This window comes from Pinus tabuliformis, chromosome 9, assembly GCF_031772625.1.
Source record: "Pinus tabuliformis cultivar Carrire ecotype Pingquan chromosome 9, CPIR1, whole genome shotgun sequence".
Taxonomy (NCBI): Eukaryota; Viridiplantae; Streptophyta; class Pinopsida; order Pinales; family Pinaceae; genus Pinus; species Pinus tabuliformis.
In genome coordinates this window covers 479,716,268-479,738,355 of record NC_142307.1, presented here as the reverse complement: position 1 = coordinate 479,738,355, position 22,088 = coordinate 479,716,268, and the positions used below count along the sequence as shown (strand labels likewise).

Sequence of the window (22,088 nt, the reverse complement as noted above, 5' to 3'; positions counted from 1 at the left end):
TACCATGTGAAATTTTCTGAATAGAAATCCAACTGCAGTAACTGATATTATTTCTTCTACTTATTAATTCAGAAATAAGTTATTCACAGTATTTCTCAATGTGGAAAAAGTCGAAGTCGGGATTAAATCAGCAAGGGTCCAAAAGTTGAAAAACTCGTTAAAGTCGGGAGTTTTTTGAAAAAGTCGGCAAAATTAAAAAAACACAAAAATATTCATTTATTTTTATTTTTTTTAACATCTAGAGTATCCACAGTCCATTAGGGCTTGTAGTCTACTTCATCAGATTTGCGATCTAACCAATGAGGAATAGACAAGAACAAACATATAGCTTACTTGTTGAAGAAGCCCATCTAGATCAACCCTTTCTGCTTTTTTTGTCCTTGGCAGGTCCTTTGCCTCATTTGCCATCAATTACTCATTGAGTATTTGCTGCTCCAAAATACACAATATACTCAGCCCTAACCAGATCGACTTCTCAAGTGGATTTGACCACCAAATCACTGTACAATCAGCATCAAAGTATATCATCAACTCACAATCGTTTGGCCCTTCCAAGACACTGAATACTAATTGTCCAAAACCCTTATTGTTCAGCCTCCGTACAACAAATTTGCCTCGTCAAATTCATTGTATAACAACTCTAACAGTAGTGGCAACTCATAGTAATTTTGCTTATCAAATCACTATATGATAGCCCTTAAACACCACTGTCATATCCCACATTCAGCAGAGATGGCAGACTTTTTCGGTCGACTCCCGATAAAATCAGGCATATAAGGAATAAATCGCGATTTTTTCGTTTTTAAAAAAGTCTGCAAAAAATCGGAGGATTAAATCGTTTTGTTGAAAAAATCACAATTTTAGGATTTAATCCCGATTTTTTGTAGACTTTTTCCACATTGGTATTTCTACAACAAATATCGAAATAAATTCTATTGCAGCCTTCACAATTAAAATACTGCGGAAAGTAAATGCAAAGAAAAATAATAGCACAAGTATAATCACAATGATAGTTATTTTTGGACAATTGTCCACGGAAAAACCCAATGTGGGAAAATCGGTGCAACAGATGAGGGTTTCAACTTTCTTTATTGATCTTTAGCAAAATCTCATGTACAAGATACAACCAACTGAATAGAAGAGGAATTTTTGTGAGAAATTTTACAGACAATTTTCTCACGCTTCACAGTGAAATTCTGACTTTGGAGAGGTCCAACTGCCCTCACTACATCTCTCTACATCACCTTTTGCATAGTGACTGCATTGTCCCAGTGTCACTGCCTCTGCGTTGTCCCTCCTCTGCTCTGCATCTTCTCTTTGCTCCTGCACTCCCGACTAATGTTGATACTCTCTCTCTCTCTCTCTCACCTGCAACTCTCCCTCTGATTCGATTTCCTCTTGCCGAACTTCGACTAGTGAGAAAATTGATCTATTTGGGCAACTGAGTATCTGCTTGGTGTGTCTTCCAAATGGCCATCAAAGTCCTTCTTATAATCTTCCAGTTGAGTAATCAACGACCCAGATTAGATTCTAATCAATGGCTTAGATCATATTGACTCGATCTCTGTCTTCTTCTAGAAGATTCATGCCAAGTTTTATTAATACCATTTAATTATTTTAATTTCCTAAATTTAGACTTACGCACCCATAAAAAACAATTAATTATTTTAATAAAATTGTCTCCGGATGGAATTTCCCAAAACGATTTTTGGGTATTCTGTAATACATGTGTTCTAGCCTCCCTGCAAATTTTGAGGCTTAGAGCACATCCGATGCTACCAGAAATCAATAGAAACAGGTCTGAAAATGACTTCTATGATAATGCCCTCTTGTTGACATAAATGCTGGGAACAGATATAGGACAGTTTTACTTCCTGCTGTTGATGATTTTAACCGGCTGATCCCTCAACCTTGACAGCTACAAATCACATTGACTATATGTAACAGGTCCAGACACCTAACTGTGTCCTTCCAACAACATACAAATGACTTCTGTATTCAGGTTATATTTATTTTATACTTCTTAAGGTCCAACTGAAACAAAAACGCTTCAGTCAGATCTAAAATATTTCTTATTTCTTTCTTGATCTGAGAATGGATTGGCTGCTAGAAAATAGTAATGAACAGTTGTGAAGACACTAGCATGCTGAAAAGAATGTCTCAACATGGTGATGCATTTTGAGGGGTGACAGTGTCCATGAGGTTAAAGGCTTCTTCAAATGCACATGTCCAATGTCTCAAAATGGAGATGCATTTTGAAGACTAATAGTGTCGATGAGGTTAAAAGCCTCTTTAAGTGCACATATCCATGGTTATATATGTTGCTAGTTAGTGGACACACACTCTGTCAAGGTAGCTTAACAATAACGATAACTAGTGTTGGAAGTGTAGGAGCCTCAACAATAACTATAACTAGTGTTAGAAGTGGAACACTAAATGTTTTCCATTTTGAATCTTTAATGTAGTTAGTTGATGAATGTTCTGGGCAGTGGAATTGTGACATTGAAATAAATTCAAGTGAAAAATATGTTTTACTATTTAATCAATCTTGATACCATGCTTGATATGGCTTATTATTGGCATAAAACATATAATGTGTGCTTAGAAGAGCTTAAGTAATCTTTATTATCATATTAATTGTTAAGGCAACTTTTTTTGTATGTAGGTTTCCTCTGGAATTCTCTACTTGGGCTTCTTCAATGGTTTTGGTCCTACACGTACTCAATCAAAAATGGTATGTCAGGAAAAGATTTCATTGTGAGAGTATTAAGACAGTGGAATTCAAAGAGTAATATTTTTTGAACTTTTCAAGTAACAGATAAAAGCTTGATTAAAAACATGTTATAATTTTCCTGAAAATATACTATTAATGTTTCTGACCGTCATCAAATGATCAAGATGGTGTTTCAAATCAACAAAAACATACATCCATCTCTCAGTCTACCACGAAGCTTTCTCATCCATGTACCATGATTTTTTTTTTCAAGGAAACGGGTAAATTTTCTATTATGAAAGGCAAAATCTGGAGTCCGGGCCAGAACCCTTACAAAATTCATCAAGCTCTGTCAAAACTATGGATTCTGAAGTCCAACATACATGAATTCTGAGTGTATGACATATTTTCCCTATAATTCAAAAGAGATGTCTTCTATATATCCTGACAAAAGTACCTAAAATCAACCTATATCTGCATTTAATCTAAAACAAAATTTAACATAGCGATTCAGCACTGGAACTGATCACAACCTAGCTGGCCAAGAGATTGGGCTGACCTTCCTTTCTTTTTCGCTGATGCCTCTTGTGACTTGGGGTCTTCTGGTGTAAGCTGCAAAACGACAGTGTACAATTCCTCAGTCTCCTCAAGTGTACAATGTATTGTTGTTAACTCCATCCTGAATTCTCGTTGAAGCCAATCAATCTTAGCCTGCATTAGCTCAAGCTGTGTGTTAACATTCATTTGCAGTGAATTATGCGCCTTCCCCTCCGCCTCTTACCTCACTTTGTACCCCACTTGCATACTTTCCATCACCATCCATGTACCACGATTAACATATTTGTTTTGGACATATAAGAGTGGGCCTAATGGTTAAGAGCATGTATTTCCTCATAAGACGTCACAGGTCCAAATCTAGAGGGGGATAGGGTATGTATGCCTTCATATACTTTAGCAGTCAAATCGCTGCACAGAGAAGGGTCCCTTGTCCCACAAACAAGGGGATTTCATATACCAATTTGGTGTTTGGTTTGGTCATGACCTTAAAATTGGATGATTATTATTATTATATAATGAACTCTCAATGGAAAAATATACGTATCTTTCCCCCTAAAGCATAACAAGTAGAGAGGGAAAAAAAAATCAACTGCCATTATTTTTGCTTACATTAGATATGAGTTTACTTTTTATTTCATGCTTTTATTCCATGCATAGAATCTAACTAAATTTCTCAAGGTTTTCTTAAGATATTTAGCTGGTCAATCCTAGGGTTTTTCTCCATGCTAATATATTGCGGATCATATTATTTTGTTTCGTGTTGTTCTCCATTTCTTGGTTGCTCCCTGTTGTGGGCAACTAGCATTTAAAAATTAAAATGATTCTTAGAGACTATGGAGTTTCATATATCTAGAATTGATTAAAAAAAGTCATATTTATGCCATGTTATTGTCCTTGTTAGACCTTGTTACTGGTTGATTTGTCACACTAGATTAGTGAGGTCAACACTTTGCGCAAAATCAAGTGCAACTCAGAAAGGGAACCACTATCACCTAGGCTTCGACTTCCTCACTCTTCTCAGATGAATTCAAGTCACCTAAAGGGAGGCTTTCCTAAATGATACTTCTGTACTATCGTTTATAAAAGATTAGCATGAAAGGTAAAGATAATTCAACTTGAGTTGATTTTGTCAAGACAATGCTCTGCCTTTTATTTGGAAAATCGCTCACAGGTTTGATGGCCATCTTCTGGGAAATCTTAGAATACTGGTATGTATATAGCAGAGAGTTCTTTGAAGTTTGTATTTGATGTAAATTTACTGAACAACTTGAACAAAGATTCAATATGTCTAGTACTAAGATCTGAGCATTCAGACAGGAAACTAAAAAATGGTTATGCAACTCTGAAATACATCATGTTATATTCCTTTTCTTCTGTGAGTCAATTTCCTTAAAATATATATGGTTTCAACCAAGAAATAGTACTTCTTCAAGTGCACCTGCCACAAATACTGTGCTGTAGAATTTCCTAATGTTGCTGGTATGGAATGAATGGTTTTGTTCTAAATTCTAGATGCTAATATAGATGAAGATAAGAACCCACATTGGTAGACTTAGAACCGTCATGCAAGCTCAGAAATGAATGCTGTTGTGTAGGTACAGAATAATTGATTTCTAAATCACAGGCCAACATTCAGAGTGTAGATCTTGTGGTAATAAATCATGATTTCCAGCCGTTAGGAAAAATCATCAGTTGTTAATTATGAGTCTATAATTATCATTCAAGGAATGGAACGTAAGGCTGTTATGCATGTGTTGAGGAAATTCACTAAGATAATTCTTTGCACAGTTAGCATGCAGCATAAAACAAAACTGAGATTTAAAGGATAGTAACCCAAAGATCTGGAGTATATGTTTTCCATTAACATATTTTGGTTTCAAAGCCTAGAAGAATACTTTCCAGCTTCTAGTCATGAAAGTACACTTGGCATGTAATATATAGAATTGAAGACTGTTGAGGTTCCATAGAAAATTTCATATCGATGTTTCTTCAAATTGTTTCTATGCAAACCATTCCTTCAGTGATTATATCCCAGCTTACAGCACAAGAAATCTAGTGGTGAGTTTCTAGTGTGTAATGCACTTGAGATTCCTTTCACCATAGTCTGTGTTCTAAAGTATTTAATACCATTATGCACCAGTAGAGAAGAGTGTCAAAGACTTTTATGTAAAATAATTAATAATTTTGTAATTATAGATTAATTAGGCAAAATGGCACGATCAGAAGATCATGCCCTTTCACCAGGAGGCACCTGAGGCGGTATATAAGCCAGGGGCCCCTTCTATGTAACATCATCAATCAGTTATCTGTTAAAATATATATCTGATTATATCTGTCAATTGCAGATTTATATTTCTTTGTGCTCCATCTAGTATCAGAGCGGTCATCTCGGCCAAAAAATCGCTTCCAACCACTGTTACTCGCTAGTCCACTTCACTTGTTCAGTTGGTGTTCATCTTCATTCTCTGCGTGCTTCTCGTGGTCATCAACCATCGCCAGCCCCGTCGCCTTTGTTTTCTCTGTCTGACCATACTGTCGTCTATTGTGTTCCCTTTGTTGTTTTCGAGGGTTTGACAGGCCCTGATTTCCGCGTTGCCAGTTCCCCCTTTCTCCGCTATCTCTGCTCACGTCCAACTGTTGTTCGTCTCCGCCACGACTAGTCTTCCAACATTTCCTTCCACTCTTTATCCTTGTTGGAAACACTGAGAGGGGGGGGGTGAATCAGTGTTCCTTTTCAATTGTTACCTTTTACCAGTTAAATCAATTATATTTAGAACACAAAATGAGCAATAGGAATAAATGCTTTTATTAATATATTCTTTATGATGAATCAAGTACAATATATATAGGGCTCCAACCCTTGATGAAGACACCGATCTTCAATCCCCCAGGCTCCAACCTGTTGCCAAGCACCAACTTGGTCTTTTGTGAGGCTCCAACCTCTAGGGCACTGACCCTATCTTCTCAAGGCACCGACCTTGCGTTTAGAGGCTCCAACCCCTAGGGCACCAACCCTTCTTTGGTACAGGCTTCAACTTGGTTTGTTGAAGACACCGATTCTCTAGGGCTCCAACCCTATCCTTCAAGGCACCTACCTTGTTTGTTTGAGGCTCCAACCTTCAGGGCACCAATCCCCTAGGCTCCAACCCACTGCTATAATTTGTCTAGATATGTTTTATAGTAACTCACGGCTCCCAAAATCTTCTTCACTGAGTTCTATCAATCTACAGCTTCACTGTAGTCTCCATGCTACATCATTAATGACAACCTTGTCTCATAGAAGGTATCACCATTGCTCTTCATTATACCCAAGCAAAATCTCCAAGTCACATCATGATGACTAATACATCATGGTCTTCAATAGTCTCCACACAACTTCAATGTGTCTACAATGAACTGCACTAAGCTCTGCACAAAGACAACTCTCTGTTTCAACCCTCTGTCCTAACTGTCGCAGTAACTGCTTCGGGAGTGAGGCTTCAGGAGTAACTGCTTCAGAGGAGTGATTGTTGTGGCTACAGGTTGTGTATTCAATTAAAACGACCCTGTCTATGCAGTCTTTTTAACAGATCGTGGGTTGCGCTTCTACGGATTCATTCTAGGTCCGATCCTTTCAATGAATAATCCGGTCAACAAAATGCTCGACCTTTGGCTTCCTTCTTCTTCTGCTGGACCTTCGACTTCCTTTTATGCTTGCTCGATCTTCAGCTTCCTCTTTCGCTCGCACAACCTGCGGCTTTTCTTTCTTCTGTTCCTTCACGTTCATGAGTTGTGAACTATCCTTCGTCTCAGTAATAGATGCCCGAGCTCAATTCAATACTCGATTCAATACCTCTGATCTCTTCTCTATGTGTTCTCCAAGTGCCCCTCAAGCCTCTTATTATATCTTCCTGTTGGACAACCAACGACCTAGATTAACTTCTAATCAATGGCTTAGATCATTTTGGCTTGATCCTCGTCTTCTTCTAGAAGTTACGCCCACAATTTAGATTAATACCCATTAATTGTTTTAATTTCCTAAGTTTAAACTTAGGGCCCCATTAAAAATAATCAATTATTTTAATAAAATTGTCTCTGAGTAGAATTCCCCAAAACGATTTCTGGGTATTGGAGAATACAAGTATCTAAGCCTCCCTGCAAATTTTGAGACTTAGAGCACATTCGATGCTACCAAAAATCAACTAGATATAGTCGTGGTTCATTGCCCTCTAGGGGTTGGGGCAATCATGGGTTCTTGAATGATAAAGGAGGCTCATCTAGGGCCTATGGAACCAGGGTGATGGCCATGGATGGGGGTAGAGCTCATGCATTGACTTTTGCCCACATGTTGATTATTTTGTCCCGACCATCTTTTGCATTTTGTGATACAATTTCCTGTTAAATGTGCCCAATTATGCTTTTTCTATTTCTTTTAGCTGCTTCAACCTCCGGGGCATCATTCTAGGCCTAACCCAAGGTGGGGGCAAGGGGATAGGGAAGTTGGCCCTATGTGGACGCAAAATGGAAATGTGGATTTAGATGGGAGTAACAATGAATGGGGGTATAGTGAGTGTGAAGGGAGTAATATGTGCGAGTAAAGGAGCACAACCACGCACCCAAAGTCGAGGTTTCCCAAGTAGTACCACCCTAGAACCAAATGGTCAATAAAGGAGATCCCACGAGACTAAGATCCAAGGGTAGCAACCAAAAGAGATCAAGGGGACAAGAGCACAAACTAAGCTCACTCTTTCCGCCAAATCCCCCCATCAATCCATACCCAGAAGTATCCATGATAAGTAAACCCAATACTCAATTATCAAATGACAAGACATACCTTTAGATTCGGGAGGCCCACCTTCAAACATACGATCAATACAGGTGGGTGAGGGACCACATGGCTGGCTCAGGTGGCAGAGAAATGGCACAACGAGCTAGTAGGAGGCATCAAGGGGCTACTCGCTGTCATTGAGGCTCATCATGGAGAAAAATATATCACCCACAAAGTGGTGGGTAACAAGTCCTATTCTTCATGTTGGCACCCATGGACCCCACTAGGCCTGTTAGAGGGCCCTACGACATGCATAGATTATTATTTGACCTCTTGAGAGGCTTACTTTTTCATTTATGAGCTAGTTTGGTGGGTTTATTAACAAAAGTTGAATTATTAGAAGTTTAGAACATTATTTTATTTTTGGGGCTTATGTAGGGCAAGGAGGTTAATTCGAACTCCTAATTTGTGTATAAATACAAGTGAGATGAGCTCATTTTCTCATCATCACTTTGGTTTCGATCTCTTATCTCTCTTGAGATTTTCAAACTTTTTCTAGAGGATGAATTGGAGCTTTATGGATGAGTTTTGATGTGTGGATATTCGTCTATCTTCTCTTGGAGCTTCTCTTTTGTCAATTGTGAATGTTTGGATATACTCTGTTACATGTAAGTACATGTTTTTTTAATGTTATTCTTGTTTACTTTTGTCATATACATTGGAGTGGGATTTTCATTGTTCTAGGGCTAGTTGTTGCATGCATTTACTGCTTAAAATTGTAGAATTTGTCTCTATTATAGCATTCTCTCAATGTATGGGCCATGTAATATGACCGAAATCTCATAGGGGTAATTGTATCAATGAATTTGACCTTGATCAACCATTCCTTTTGTGCATCGAAGTATAAAAGCTGCGAGATTGCTTCTTCTTGACCTAGAAGGCTAGTGAAGTAATTTTGAGGCCTCCTTGAATGGGAACCAAAACATCCTACTCATATTCATCATAGACTCCATTCTCCCAAAGATTAAGGCATTAATCTACCAAGGGTGGTCACTAAAACTCATATTCTTTCACCTCCTTCCAGGTCTAGCCAAGTTGGGGTACTTAGGGCATCAATTTCCCCACAAGCTAGCCATCAAAAAAATTGATCTCCTAGGGTCTCCTACGCTAGCCTTTCCTCTAGCGCTTCTCCAATTTTGAAGCCATTTTGATGGTGGAGTTGGGAGAAAAGCCAAGCCCTAGCACCGGGATCAAAACTTGCTCTGCCATCCCCAAGGCTAGCCCCTCATAGGATCAAATCAACAACTTCAGGTGAAAATTATTTATTTGATCATTTCCCCCAATCTTGTCTAGGCTAAGAACATCATTGGTTGCTATACTCATTCCTCCTATCCTAGACCGGGTCCACGTGGTCCTGTGTGGTCCGATTCATTTGAAAAGACAATTCTTTAAGAGCCATACGGGAGACAAATTACAATAAGGATTTTAGGGATTGGGAAGTTCCTTCATAAGTCATATCCGATAAACCCAACCCTCAAATCCTCACTTCCTTTCCCTAGAAGACATTACACTTTGCTAAAAAGGCAAGCAAACCTTATCTTTCTAACTCTTTCGGGAAAGGGATTGTTTGGGCCACTCCACATTATTTCATTGACTTATCCTTCATCCGTGACTCCATCATATATCGGGTCTCTCCCATCAGTGAAAGTCCGTAAATAGAAGGGAGCCTTAGTTGAGGTGACAGTCGATCAAGTCTCCATTTGTTGCCCTTTCCCTAGCATTTTCCGTTTAGGTCCCTTGCTAGTTTGAGCGGTAACACCCTTCAATGGTGGAGATAGGTCATCTTTTGAGGGTTTGAGCCCCTAAGTTTGTACATGTGGCATTAAGTACCCATTTTGTATTATTTTGGGGATAATTAATTGTTGAAGAGGGCCTTTGGTCCCCTCCATAGGATAATATAGGGGATTTTAGCCTAAAAAATATTATTTTATTGTGAGGGAAGTTAAAGACCTCTTTTATAAATAGAGATGCACTTCCTCTCTTTTAGGCATGGAGTTTTGGGAGAGAAATCCCATAGCTAGTCCGCAAGTTTATATGATTTTTCTCTTGTAAATTGGCTATGGATATTTCAAGTTGAGCGAAATTGGTTGGGGAGGATATGTTGATTGGATGGTTCTCTCTCTTTGATGATTGTTTGATGATATGTGCTAATTTATTGTGAGTATCTTCCTCCATCTTGTGCTTGTTGAAGTATTAGGGTTTTAATAAAAATTTCACCGAGTGTTGTTAAATGTTTTATGGGTTGTGTTACCCACCAAAAGTGGGTTACCCTTAGGCGAAACCTTTCTCCTATTCATCTCTTACAACCGCCAGTTAGTAGCCCCTGACAACCACCTTGTAGCTAATGTAAGGTGCCATTCATATCTTCGTCACTTGCATCAGTCATATCTTTTCTTGCCCATTTGTCAAGAGCACATGTTGGAAGGTGGGCTTATGATCAAAAGGTACTTTATTCATGTTGCGATAGGGTGATTATACTTGTTTGTTGTTGATTTGGGGTAGCATTGGATGTGCTCTAGCCACGACATTTGGTGGAGAGGTTACGGCACATGAGATCTCCAATACCCAGAAAGGGTTTGGGCAGATTCTAAACAGTTTGGGAGATATTAAAATAATTAATATTTTTAATGGAGTCCCTAAGTCTAAACTTAGGGAAATTAAAATATTAATGTGAATTAATATTAAACTGTGTTAGCATGGTCCAAAAGACATGGATCAAGCCAGATCTAATCTTAGCCGTCGATTAGGGACTTAATCTTGGCCGTTGATTTGTCAACAAGAAAAGTATAAGAGGAGGCTTGAGGGTCACTTGGAGAACACACCAAGAGATCAAGATTTCGACTTTCTGGGGTTGGGTTTGTTGAGAAAGTTGAGAGAGTGATCTGGAGTTGCAGCTGAGGGGCAGTGAATACAGAAGCAGAGAGGCAGAGATAGTGCCGGGAGGATCAGCGCAACAGCCGTGAAAGCTGATGCAGAGGGCAGAAGCTGCAGCTGCCGAGAACAATCGGAATTGTTGGGAACTACCGGAACAGTCGGGAAAGCTGACGCAGAGGGCAGAAGTCGGAACTGCCAGGAACAACTGGAACTGCTGGGAACTGTCGGAACTGCCGGGAAAGCTGACGCAAAGGGCAGAAGAGGCTGATGCAGTTCCTAGAGGCTGATGCTGGTGTTTTTCGTGGGGAAGATTGGAGCTGAGGAGCTGCCGGAGTGTTTATCCGGGGTTTCAACCAGAGCATCTGTCTCCGAAGGAGAGGTACTACTTTCGAGATTATTCTCTGTTGGGTGAGCTGGTTTTGGCACCCAGATTGTATTTAGAAACTGCATAATAATAAAACCCTCAGATAGCTGCACTGGTTTTCCTGCATTGGGTTTTTCTGGGGACATTGGTCCAAAAACAACGGTGTCACTTGTGTGCTTGTTTTGTTTCCTTTAGTTGATGATCTGTAATGTGTTGAGCATGTACTTGTATTTATTTCCAGTATTTACATGGTAAATAACTTGTTAATTAACATAACAAGTAGGTAGGAATAAATCAGAAAGTACATGAAGGGTTTCTAACGGGTTAGACTTAGAAATTCCAACATGGTATCAGAGCGTGGTTGCAGATCACAGGAGAACTGAGGACATCAGCCGAGCAAAGCAGCAGCAGCAGAAATCAACTGTCCCGAGTGACAGAGTTGATCCTTGCAGAAGGCGATAGAGGAAGGAGTGACGCAAAGGGACTGCGTCATCATTCTGGGCCAGAGAAAGACAGCGCAGAGGCTAAGGGAGGCAGAATCAGGCTCACGCAGAGCCACATAGAGGCCAGGAGGGCTGACGCAGTTGGCTAGGGGTGCTGATTTGCCGCTGCCGGGATTGCGCGGAGCAAAGTGGCTCAATCCTTTAGTTGCTGGGGTATAGGAGGCTGTGGGTAAGTTGCAGAGTGAAGCTGGTGGGGTACTGTAGTCAGAACAATACCTAACAGGCAAGACCAAGGTGGAGGGAGTTGCTGCCAAGGATTTCTAGCCAAGAAATCCAGATCAGTCGTGCAGCTGCACTAACGATCGAAGTGGGGGCATCTCGACATTGGCAGAGGGGTTTCCAGGAGGGAAATCGAGGCTCAGAGGGAGTCATGCCAAGAACTTCCAGGAGGGAAGTAGAGAGGCTCGGAAGAGTCAAAAGAGGAGCAACGAGATGGCCGTGAATGGACTGAGGGATTAGGACAGGTTGGATGAGGTGTCCAACTTTGTCATCTGGAAGGCCAGGATCCTGTCCGTTCTGTGTGCCATGAGTGCTCATGTGCCACTTGAGAGGAAGTGGGGAGACATCGAGCTGTAGTCAGACGAACTACAGGCGATAAGGAGCAGGATCCTTGAGGTACCCAACCTCTTGGATTATACCTGGCTACAAGAGCCCCGAAGAGGAGTAGTAGGACTGGCGGATGTCGGTAGAGACGGATGAGGATGGAGTGGCAGAGAGAGCTACAGTGCAGGATTCCCAGGACAGCGCGAGGCTAGCAGGTTGCAACAGTGCGAGAGGCACGGGAGTGTTGCACCAGTGCATGATGGCACAGAAAGGTGTGCAACGGTGCGAGATGCAGGGAGTTGTTGCAAGCATCGCAGAGGTCAGAGAGGGAGCACTTGTCAGCGACAGAGGGAGCTTCAGCATCGGGAGTGTCTCTAGCCTAACAGAGATGTCAGATTTGGGAGATCAGTTACTTACTTCTCAGTAACTGAGTTGCAGTGCAACAGTTAGCAGTGGAAGTGCTATGGGTAGCACGATGCAGCATGTTGAGAGGAGATGCAGTGTAGATGCAGCAGTGGTAGTGGTAGGGCCATGGGCAGCAACACGGATGCAGAGGGAGTTGTACAAATGCGACAATGGTAGTGGCAGAGCTATGGGCAGCAGTACAGGATGCAGCAGTGCAAAGGATGTTGGGCAGTAGGCCTAGCATCAACACAAGGATCGATGTCGGATGATCAGGGTAATACTCAGTGAGGAGAATTGCTAGAGCACAGTCCTCGCTAAGAGGGAGTGTTGATTTGGGGTAGCATCGGATGTGCTCTAGACACAAAATTTGGTGGAGAGGTTAGGGCACAAGAGATCTCCAATACTCGGAAAGGGTTTGGGCAGATTCTAAACAGTTTGGGAGATATTAAAATAATTAATATATTTTAATGGAGTCCCTAAGTCTAAACTTAGGGAAATTAAAATATTAATGTGAATTAATATAAAACTGTGTTAGAATGGTCCAAAAGACATGGATCAAGCCAGATCTATTCTTAGTCATCGATTAGGGACTTAATCTTGGCCGTTGATTTGTCAATGAGAAAAGTATAAGAGGAGGCTTGAAGGTCACTTGGAGAACACACCAAGAGATCAAGATTTTGACTTTCTGGGGTTGGGTTTGCTGAGAAAGTTGAGAGAGTAATGTGGAGTTGCAGTTGAGGGGCAGTAAATACAAAAGTAGAAAGGCAGAGATAGTGTCGGGAGGATCAGTGCAGCAGCTGGGAAAGCTGACGCAGAGGGTAGAAGTTGGAATTACCGGAACAGCCGGGAAAGCTGACGCAGAGGGCAGAAGCCGGAACTGCTGGAGAGGGCAGAAGAGGCTAATGCAGTCCCTAGAGGCTGATGCTGGGGTTTTTCGTGGGGCAGATTGGAGCTGAGGAGCTGCCGGAGTGTTTATTCGGGGTTTTAGCCGAAGAATCTATCTCCGAAGGAGAGATACTACTGCCAAGATTATTCTCTGTTGGGTGAGCCGGTTTTGGCACCCAGATTGTATTCAGAAACTGCATAATAATAAAACCCTCAGATATCTGCACCGGTTTTCCCGCATTGGGTTTTTCCGGGGACATTGGTCAAAAAACAATGGCGTCACTTGTGTGCTTGTTTTGTTTCCTTCAGTTGATGATCTGTAAAGTGTTGAGCATGTACTTGTATTTATTTCCAGTATTTACATGGTAAATAACTTGTTAATTAACAGAACAAGTAGGTAGGAATAAATCAGAAAGTACATGAAGGGTTTCTAACGGGTTAGACTTAGAAATTCCAAAATTTGTATTTGGGCATTTTGGCATAGATTATGGGGTAACTAGGAAGAAAGAAGGGTTTCAGTCGTCGTTTTGTTCCCTCACTTTAAATGGGGGGTTAATTTATGTAATGTTCCCAATTTGTGAATGCAAAAATCATTGAGTTCTTCCAATTTTTGGTAATATTAAATAAAAAGGGAAAAATATTATTTTGTGGGAGAAAAGTGGAAATTACTATTTTATTGGAGAATGATGGAAAAATAATTTTATTGGAGAATGGTGGCAAAACATTATTTTATTGGCAATGGGAGGAAAATTATTATTTTATTAAATTGGTGGAAAATTGCACTAAGTGGAGAATGACCCCCACCAATAATTTTTTTTTTAAATAGGAGTCTAGAAGGATGGAGAGAAAAGATAAAAGGGGGAGGGACTGGTTTTGTTGTTCATCTTTTGACTATTACACTTCACCTTTCATCTTCTCTTGGAGTTGTTTAGCACAGGAAGAGTAGTGTTGTTTAACACAGGAGTTCCAAGCAGAATTTCCACTCATTCGAAGAGCTTCGAGTGTCTCCCTAGTGAGGGAATTGGAGTATTCATTTCGAGCACTCATAGAGCTTTATTGCATGAATTACCAATTTTTGTATTCTCCTAGGGCGCAAAGGCTGTTCGTGGCACATAGATGGCACTAGTTGGAGTTGGATTGGAAAGCCGAGCATTTGTAGGAAGATTCCTCACCTTGAGGCTGTAACTTTAGCACCATTTTGTAGGGTTGTTATAGTGGAGTTTTGGAGGGACAAATTTATCTTGATTTTGACAGTGTGCAGAGGTTATTGGTAGAGCCTGTGTAGGTATAGGGAGGAGCAGATTGGGAGGCTAGAGAGCTGGTGGTTTTGGGCCTTTGGCATCTTGGAAAGGAGACTTTTTAGTGGAGAATGGATTCTTCAGTGGAGGAGGTTGTGAATTGTTCCAACAGATAATTTCTTTAGCAGAACTGCACCCTTTTTGTGGGTTTCCTCTCAACTTGGAGTGCAGTCAAATGCTTTCTGGATTTTTGTGGTTATTTCGAGGAGAGGTCATAGTTGAGGTTTGAAAATTTCTTGATCAGTATACAAAGTAAGATTCTAGTAGAGAATCTTATTATCCTCATCTTGTAGATGCTCCTTCCTGACGATGTATGATGAGCTTCATACTAGATGATTCTCATTTTACCCATAAGTGCTGCTTATGCTTCTAATGAGGTTACAAAGACCTACTTCTTTCTAATGATGACTATCATAGAATTCTACTTCGACTATCTTCCAAACTTCTTATGCTGATGTTATGAACTCTAGCTTCAATGGTATGTAATAATGATGCCATCTCCTAAATGATGCATCCTGTCATAATGATTTTCTTCTTGACTATCACGGTGGAGGCCTTTTTCACCCTTCACTCCATCTTGCTGAGATCCATGGTTTTACAAATTCCTTCTTCCATCATGTTTCATAGAACAAAGGCTCAGCCCATCCATCTTTACTTCTTGTACCTGCAATATTTATTGACAAGCACCCGAAGCAAAGTATACGATACCAAAACATGATGCCTAGATTTCTAGAGTTTACATACAATCAAGAGGTCATCCTAGGTCTTCTAAAGTTCAAACCCTAGATCAGGTTCTATCCCCTTTTTTATGTTATGCTAGGGTTCATCTTTTTCCCTAGAATACTAACAAACCCTAGAATCTTATCTTCAACCAAAAATATCTTAAAATATACCATACATACCTTATGGTTACTTACCTTTGTTGAGATGAATTGCATTTGCAGATGCCATCTTCATCGATTTTTTTTTTCGGGTGTGAGATATTCTTCCCTGAACTCATCTGCTGCTTTTTTCAAGTATATGATTGCCATTGACCTTGGATTGATGCCCTTATAGCTTCACAGGTCCTTATGCAAAACTAATAGCTACAAGCATGTCACTGTTTCTCTATAGTTTCAACATTTGCTTGATGACTACATTGCTTCAGGTTTGTTTCCTTGGATCCTTCAAACTTCATTACAGTGAGCAGATATATGAGATTGGCGACTGCCACATGTACTCAACCACCTCATGATTTGAACTTGTAAGTATAGTAGAGAAGTGATGTCACAAGGACACATCTTTGAAGATGAGATCTATGCTATCACAGAGATATAGAGATCTTGAATAGAGAGCAATTTTATGTATGTCTAGAGGGTGATATGACCTTAGAATCTAGATTTTATTGATATCAGGTCTACATATGTTTTGAGATCCTTTTTGTCATAATGGATTTGGATTGATGCTTCCTTTTGGAGTTTTCCTTTATCAACTTTTGTAAGGAGATCTCTACACTTTAATGTAGACTTAGAATAATTTACCTCGAAATCTTGGATATGTAGTTGTTACTGTAGGTTTGACTTCATGTAATGGTCTAGACTTTCACTCCTTCTTTGATGGTAAACTTCTTTTCTTCAAGATCTCGGCCCGCAACTTAATTTATTCTAACTCCAAATTTTGGTTCTAGAGTTTTACTGTAGTTTGGTGCTACTTTTGTGGAGAATGCCCTAGTATCTCCATGAGAGAAAGGAGTTATAGCTCAGAAAAATCCATCCTGATCTCTTCGGTCTACCTTCTGTTCTTCTTGATGATTGATGTTCTTGAAGATCTTTTGTGCATCGGTTCTGCAGTGTCCTTCTTTAAGCTACCCTTTCCTTTTCTTGTCTTGTTACCTTAGCTTTGATACCATGTTGAGAAATCTAAGGGCAAAAAGATGAGATATTTCTCTTTGGTTGATAATTGCTTGTGATGAGTTTTTACTTCTCTTCGTTAGATTTTTCTTCAACTTGATTATTATTTTGTTCCTTTCATCAAACAATTATCAAAAGCATAAAGAACAATGAGACAAGAGGACACAAGAAGTAGGCGACCATCCAAGGCCAAAACCTCACCCAATGAGAGGAAAACCCACAAGAATTCTTCTTCATATAGAATCCTCAATTGATGAATTCCAAGACCTGGACCCTTGATTATGAACCCATTCAAGACCAAGTCAAAGCACTTCTTTCAATTAGCATTTCTTCCTCAAATTCAATGTTGGTCAAACTGAGTATACTGCTACAGACTTCGGCTCTTCTTCACTTTTTAGGCACCTTTCATAGGTCTGCAATTTTGGTCTACCTATGATCTTTCAAATTCTTCACATGTGGACTAAATATGACATATTTACTAGGCTTCACTTCTTCACTATGAGAGATCTCCTTTCCTTAACAACTTGGCTTCATTAGCAGACCTTGACACCTCAATTTCTCGGTTTTTTGAGATGACTGTAACTTCGAACTTCGCATCCACAGAGAGTGGCCCTAATTGACTTGCACTTGTGAAATAAATAACCCAAAGACAATCCTTGAAATCTTGGTTCATCTCCTTTTCTTCTTTCCTTTTCGTTGGATTTGAGGCTTCTTCTTGTCTCTATATTGAACTTCTGTGATGATTAATTGATTCACTTTGAGAGAGGTTGAGTCCTCCTTTATATAGGCGTTGCTGGGCTCCAAAATAGGCCGACTTTACTGGCAGGCCGACTTGATGATGCATATAGGCCGACTAGACTTGTAGCTTGTAAACTTGGTCTTGGAGGGGTTTCCTTGACTCATATAATTTCTTTTGTAATATGTAACATGCCCAAAAAGGGTCTCTTATACATGACAAAGACTCATTTTACTTGTAGACCACATGACAAGCCGTAATGGGAGCTTTATCTAAAAAAAAAAATTCCTTAAGCATGAAACCCATGCCTCAAGCATAACAAAATAACTTTATTTTTCTTCTTTACATCAATTACATAAAATCATGATTACGTATGTCATTATGAAGAGCAAACCTAGTTACATATTTCAACAACTAGCCCCTTTTCCATTAATAATGAGGGCTGACACAACATCCTCTTGAACTATAGGTGTGAAAACAGGAAGGTCAACTTTTGAGTGGCATAACTTTTGCATACAGACTTTGATTGACACGCTTCTTGCACTGTTGGAAAGATCTCTGTGTGTAGAATAACATGAAAATATGTGGCGCTAAAGTGGCAAAGTTTTACCCCCCAAAAACATCATTTGATGCCTCAAAATGCTCCTATAAGGTTTCAGACACCGTTTTGCCAAATTGGGCCCCGCCAGTAAAAACGGTCCCATGTGCTGATTCCTCCACTTTTTCCACTCTAAATGTGTCAAATGGATGAAACACAATATAATGATCCAATTTGGATCATACTTGGGGGTTGCCCAAGCGCTGAATCACTTGAAGATCTCTACACACTTTGGAAGATAAATTGTTAGTTTCAAAAGGGGTTTAGATACACACTTCAAACCCTCAAGATCTAGAGATACCTGCTAGATCGAGTGAGCAGAAAATGCTTCTCTAGAACCCAACACCTAAAGCAAGATACCTGTGCTAATAGATGATCCAACCACTGGCTATTGAAACAACAATATTCAATAATAAACCATTAGAGCATTAAAATCATTCAGCACATACCATAAATCATTGAGAGAGAGACACCTTGAATTGAAACCCCAAAGACTTATGCTTTATTATCAAAAGAAATCCAGCAGAGCTTAGCTCAGTACATCACCAGATGAAGTTACAATGAGGAGCTAGAAAGCTTCCTTATATAGAAAATGAGAGGGATAAACCCCTCCAAGTGGAAAATAATGGCTAGTAGCTCGATCCATGGCTTGATCCTTGTGAAAAAATTTCGAACCCTTGATTAGCTAGCACAAATCTCCAAAATAATTTGATTTTCCTTGTTTACTGGGTTGGAGGGATCAAGTTTTACTTCTGGACCACTGGAGGACCTCCAAAAAATAGAATTATCATTATTTGTGCAAAATAATTAACAACTTGGTCCAAAAATTTCGAATTGTTGGGAAAATAGCCTTCCTTGGTTCAACGAATTTTTTGACTAGGTCCACCTACCTTGGAAATGTGGCTTTTAAGTTTGACTTGATTTTTTTCCTTTTGAGAATAGCCTCAATAATTTTTGGAACTTTTCCACTTTGAGAGTTATTAATTTTTCCTTTCATTTTAATTTTTGACAATTTTTGGCTAATTTAATTTATATTTTTGCCAGAAATTTAATTAATAGCCTCAAGAGGGGATTACACATATTTTTCCACCCTCTTAGTGGGTCTAAAACTAATTTGCATGAAGCGCTGAAATGTTTCGGAATTTTTGAAATGGGTACGTTTAGAAACATAACCTCCCAAAAATGGAAACATCAGCTGAAACGTCGACTGAAACATCATGTATGTTTATATATGTAAAAGACAATTTATAAATAAGTGAATATCACATTATTTTTCAAGAAAAAAGGGAATAAGACCCATGTATGACAATTTAGAAGGAAAACCAAGTCTATGTTAACTCTCATAGATGATTACATCAGGGTCGAGTTTCGGAGTTTCGGGTACGGGTACGTCTTGAAATGTTGGGTTCCTATAAGTTTTGTGCAACATAAGACTCTAAAAAATATTTTGGTAATGGTGTTCTAATTATGAGGAACCATTCACCAAAAATATTCCTAGACACACTTTTCATCAAGATATTACAGTAATCAACCCTTAGAAGGGGAATTTAAACATTGACACAACCTCTTAAGACTACCAAATTCAGCGACTCAAGACACATGATCTAGTATGATAAAAATGCATAGACTCGATAACACTAGGTCTCACCGAAGACCTTATCAATGAGTTCCGCCCTAGCTTTGGGGTATGTTTGGGAGAAAAACTTTGCCAATTATTCGTGCTTACAAACACAAATAATTTGGGGAGGTTAAAAAACTCCCTAGAGTGAAACCTTTTGACAAGAATCATAGGCTCACCTAGGTATTGTTACATGGCTTATTAGTCATACTAGAATCATTTTTAGAATAGAATAGCAGAGTTTGGTATTACAATGATGATAATGACTGAAAATTTTTATCCACTGCTTTATACTATGCTTCTTGGAACTGTTGACATGTACATGGTCAACATCACTAACAATGACATGGTTTTGGATTTACTTGTACAGAAGACCTACTAGATTGTGAGGTCTTTTCTTGAACAGTATAGGTTGAATTTTATAAGTACAGATATTATTCATGATTTTCCTTCAACAAAATTTATCTAAAATTGGGTGCTAAATTCTTGGACGAAGATTGGAAACTCAAGGACATCTTGGATGATATCTTGATTTGGTGCTCGAAAGATGTTCTTGATTATGAAATCCATAGATAAGGGAGAGTAAGATAGGCCAGGTAAATCTGATTATGATCTACCAATTCAAAACAAATGCAGCTGATGAGTATTGTGAATTCCCGGCAAGTTTCCATACCTTCATGTCTTTCCATGATGTATATTTCACCTATCTCTGAAGAATAAAATTGATAATGGATCTCAATGGCCTTTCTTAGTTGATGATCATAAATGAGACACGATACTGGTAATGCATGGTTGTTTCTGCACATTCTTCTGTTGAAGTTGTGGTGGGTATGTGAAAACAATTTTTTATTGATACGAGTGATGGTACGTGCAGTGACAAGAGTTTCGGTTCATAGGAATGACACAATTATACACAAGAAAATGGTGAAACTGATGGAACTACACAATTATTAATATATTTGTTTCCATGATGAATGAAAGTTACTTGCTTTGCCTACCTGCATAGTTTTATCCATTTGCATTGCCTTGGTGACTTGATGAATTGTGGGGGTTTTGATCTCCATCTAATATGTATTTATGTTTATGCAGATCAGTCGAGGATCAACTTATTCTATTGATGTTCAAATAATAGTGTTTGGATGTAAGAGCTCGTTTTTGAGAGGACCATCCTGCAATAATACAGTCAGTTTTCTTAGCTGCTCTCATGTTGGTTTAAATAACCATCCAAGGCATTTGTCTGAAAATCCTCTAAACAGTAAGAAATTGGACCAGACTGGAGATTCCTATCATTTGGGAAAAGGAAGTGTTCGACAATTGTTGAGCAATATCAGTGAAACTTGCTTGCTGGATTGCAACAAATACATTGATGGAGGAAGCAATGAAGAAATGTATGTTTCTAAGGGTAGAAATATGATGGAAAAAAATAATCGTTTATTAGAGCCAGCCAAGCATGCACTATTATGCGCAGACTCAAACTCCAAAGAATGCATTAAACATGAGGAATGGAAGTTTTTCTCCTTACAGATTGTAGACTTCAGTTCCGTGTTGGAAGTGATGGTTGAATATGAGAGCTTCAACTCTTCTGCTAGTGCAATTGACAGCAAAGATGTTAACTCTAATAACATCACAATGAAGACAAAAGTAGAAGCAGTGTTTTATTTCAGACATGGTGCATTACCACAAAGAACATCATATGACTATGTAATACCTGCAGGGCAGTCTGGCTTATCCATTCAGTCACCAAAGCTTGGTTGGTGGTATATTGCTGTACACGTTTCGAATTTAACCAAAATAAATGTAGAGCGAAAGCAGCAGAAAGATGAGCCATATCTTTGCTTTGTGTTGAAGTGGAGAATATACACTTGCAGCAATGGAAACACTGGTGAAAATTGCACGTGGAAAGTGCACTCACTTCAGGTATGAAATGCTGAATATTTTCCATGTTTAGTATTGCACCAACTCTCCAAATGATAGTCATAAGTTCCCTTAAGAGATCTTATGTAAGGAAAAAAATAGGGTCTCTTGTTCTTTGAAGGATGCCCATTGCCTATATTATTTGCTGTTTGCTCTTGGTGTTTTGTCTTATTGATTTTAGATCATCTGCTAAAAGAATATTTTATATTGAGGTAGAACAGAGATTGTTTAAACTAGATTAATGTGACAAACTTTGTTTTCTTGCTATGATCAACAAATGCCGGATACATGGAAACAGTAGGTCGTTTGTTTCTTATTACATTTTCTTTCTCTACTGTACTTGAACACACTTTCTTAGCTGTTCTTGCGATTCATTTTGCTTT

At 39.2% G+C, this 22,088-nt stretch overlaps 1 protein-coding gene across 5 annotated transcripts in view; it reads left to right on the top strand.

The window, feature by feature from the left end:
- Positions 1-22,088, top strand: part of LOC149149301 (transmembrane protein-like protein) — a 483,547-nt gene that overhangs the window by 161,981 nt on the left and 299,478 nt on the right. For all 5 annotated transcript variants that reach the window (XR_016262832.1, XM_089440558.1, XM_089440556.1 and 2 more), the window contains 2 exons: positions 2,666-2,734; positions 20,881-21,708. Coding sequence is in view for 4 of the 5 variants with exons in the window: in XM_089440558.1 (XP_089296684.1) it covers positions 2,666-2,734; positions 20,881-21,708 (897 nt within the window). In the remaining variant the exon portion in view is untranslated. The remainder of the gene's footprint in view (positions 1-2,665; positions 2,735-20,880; positions 21,709-22,088) is intronic.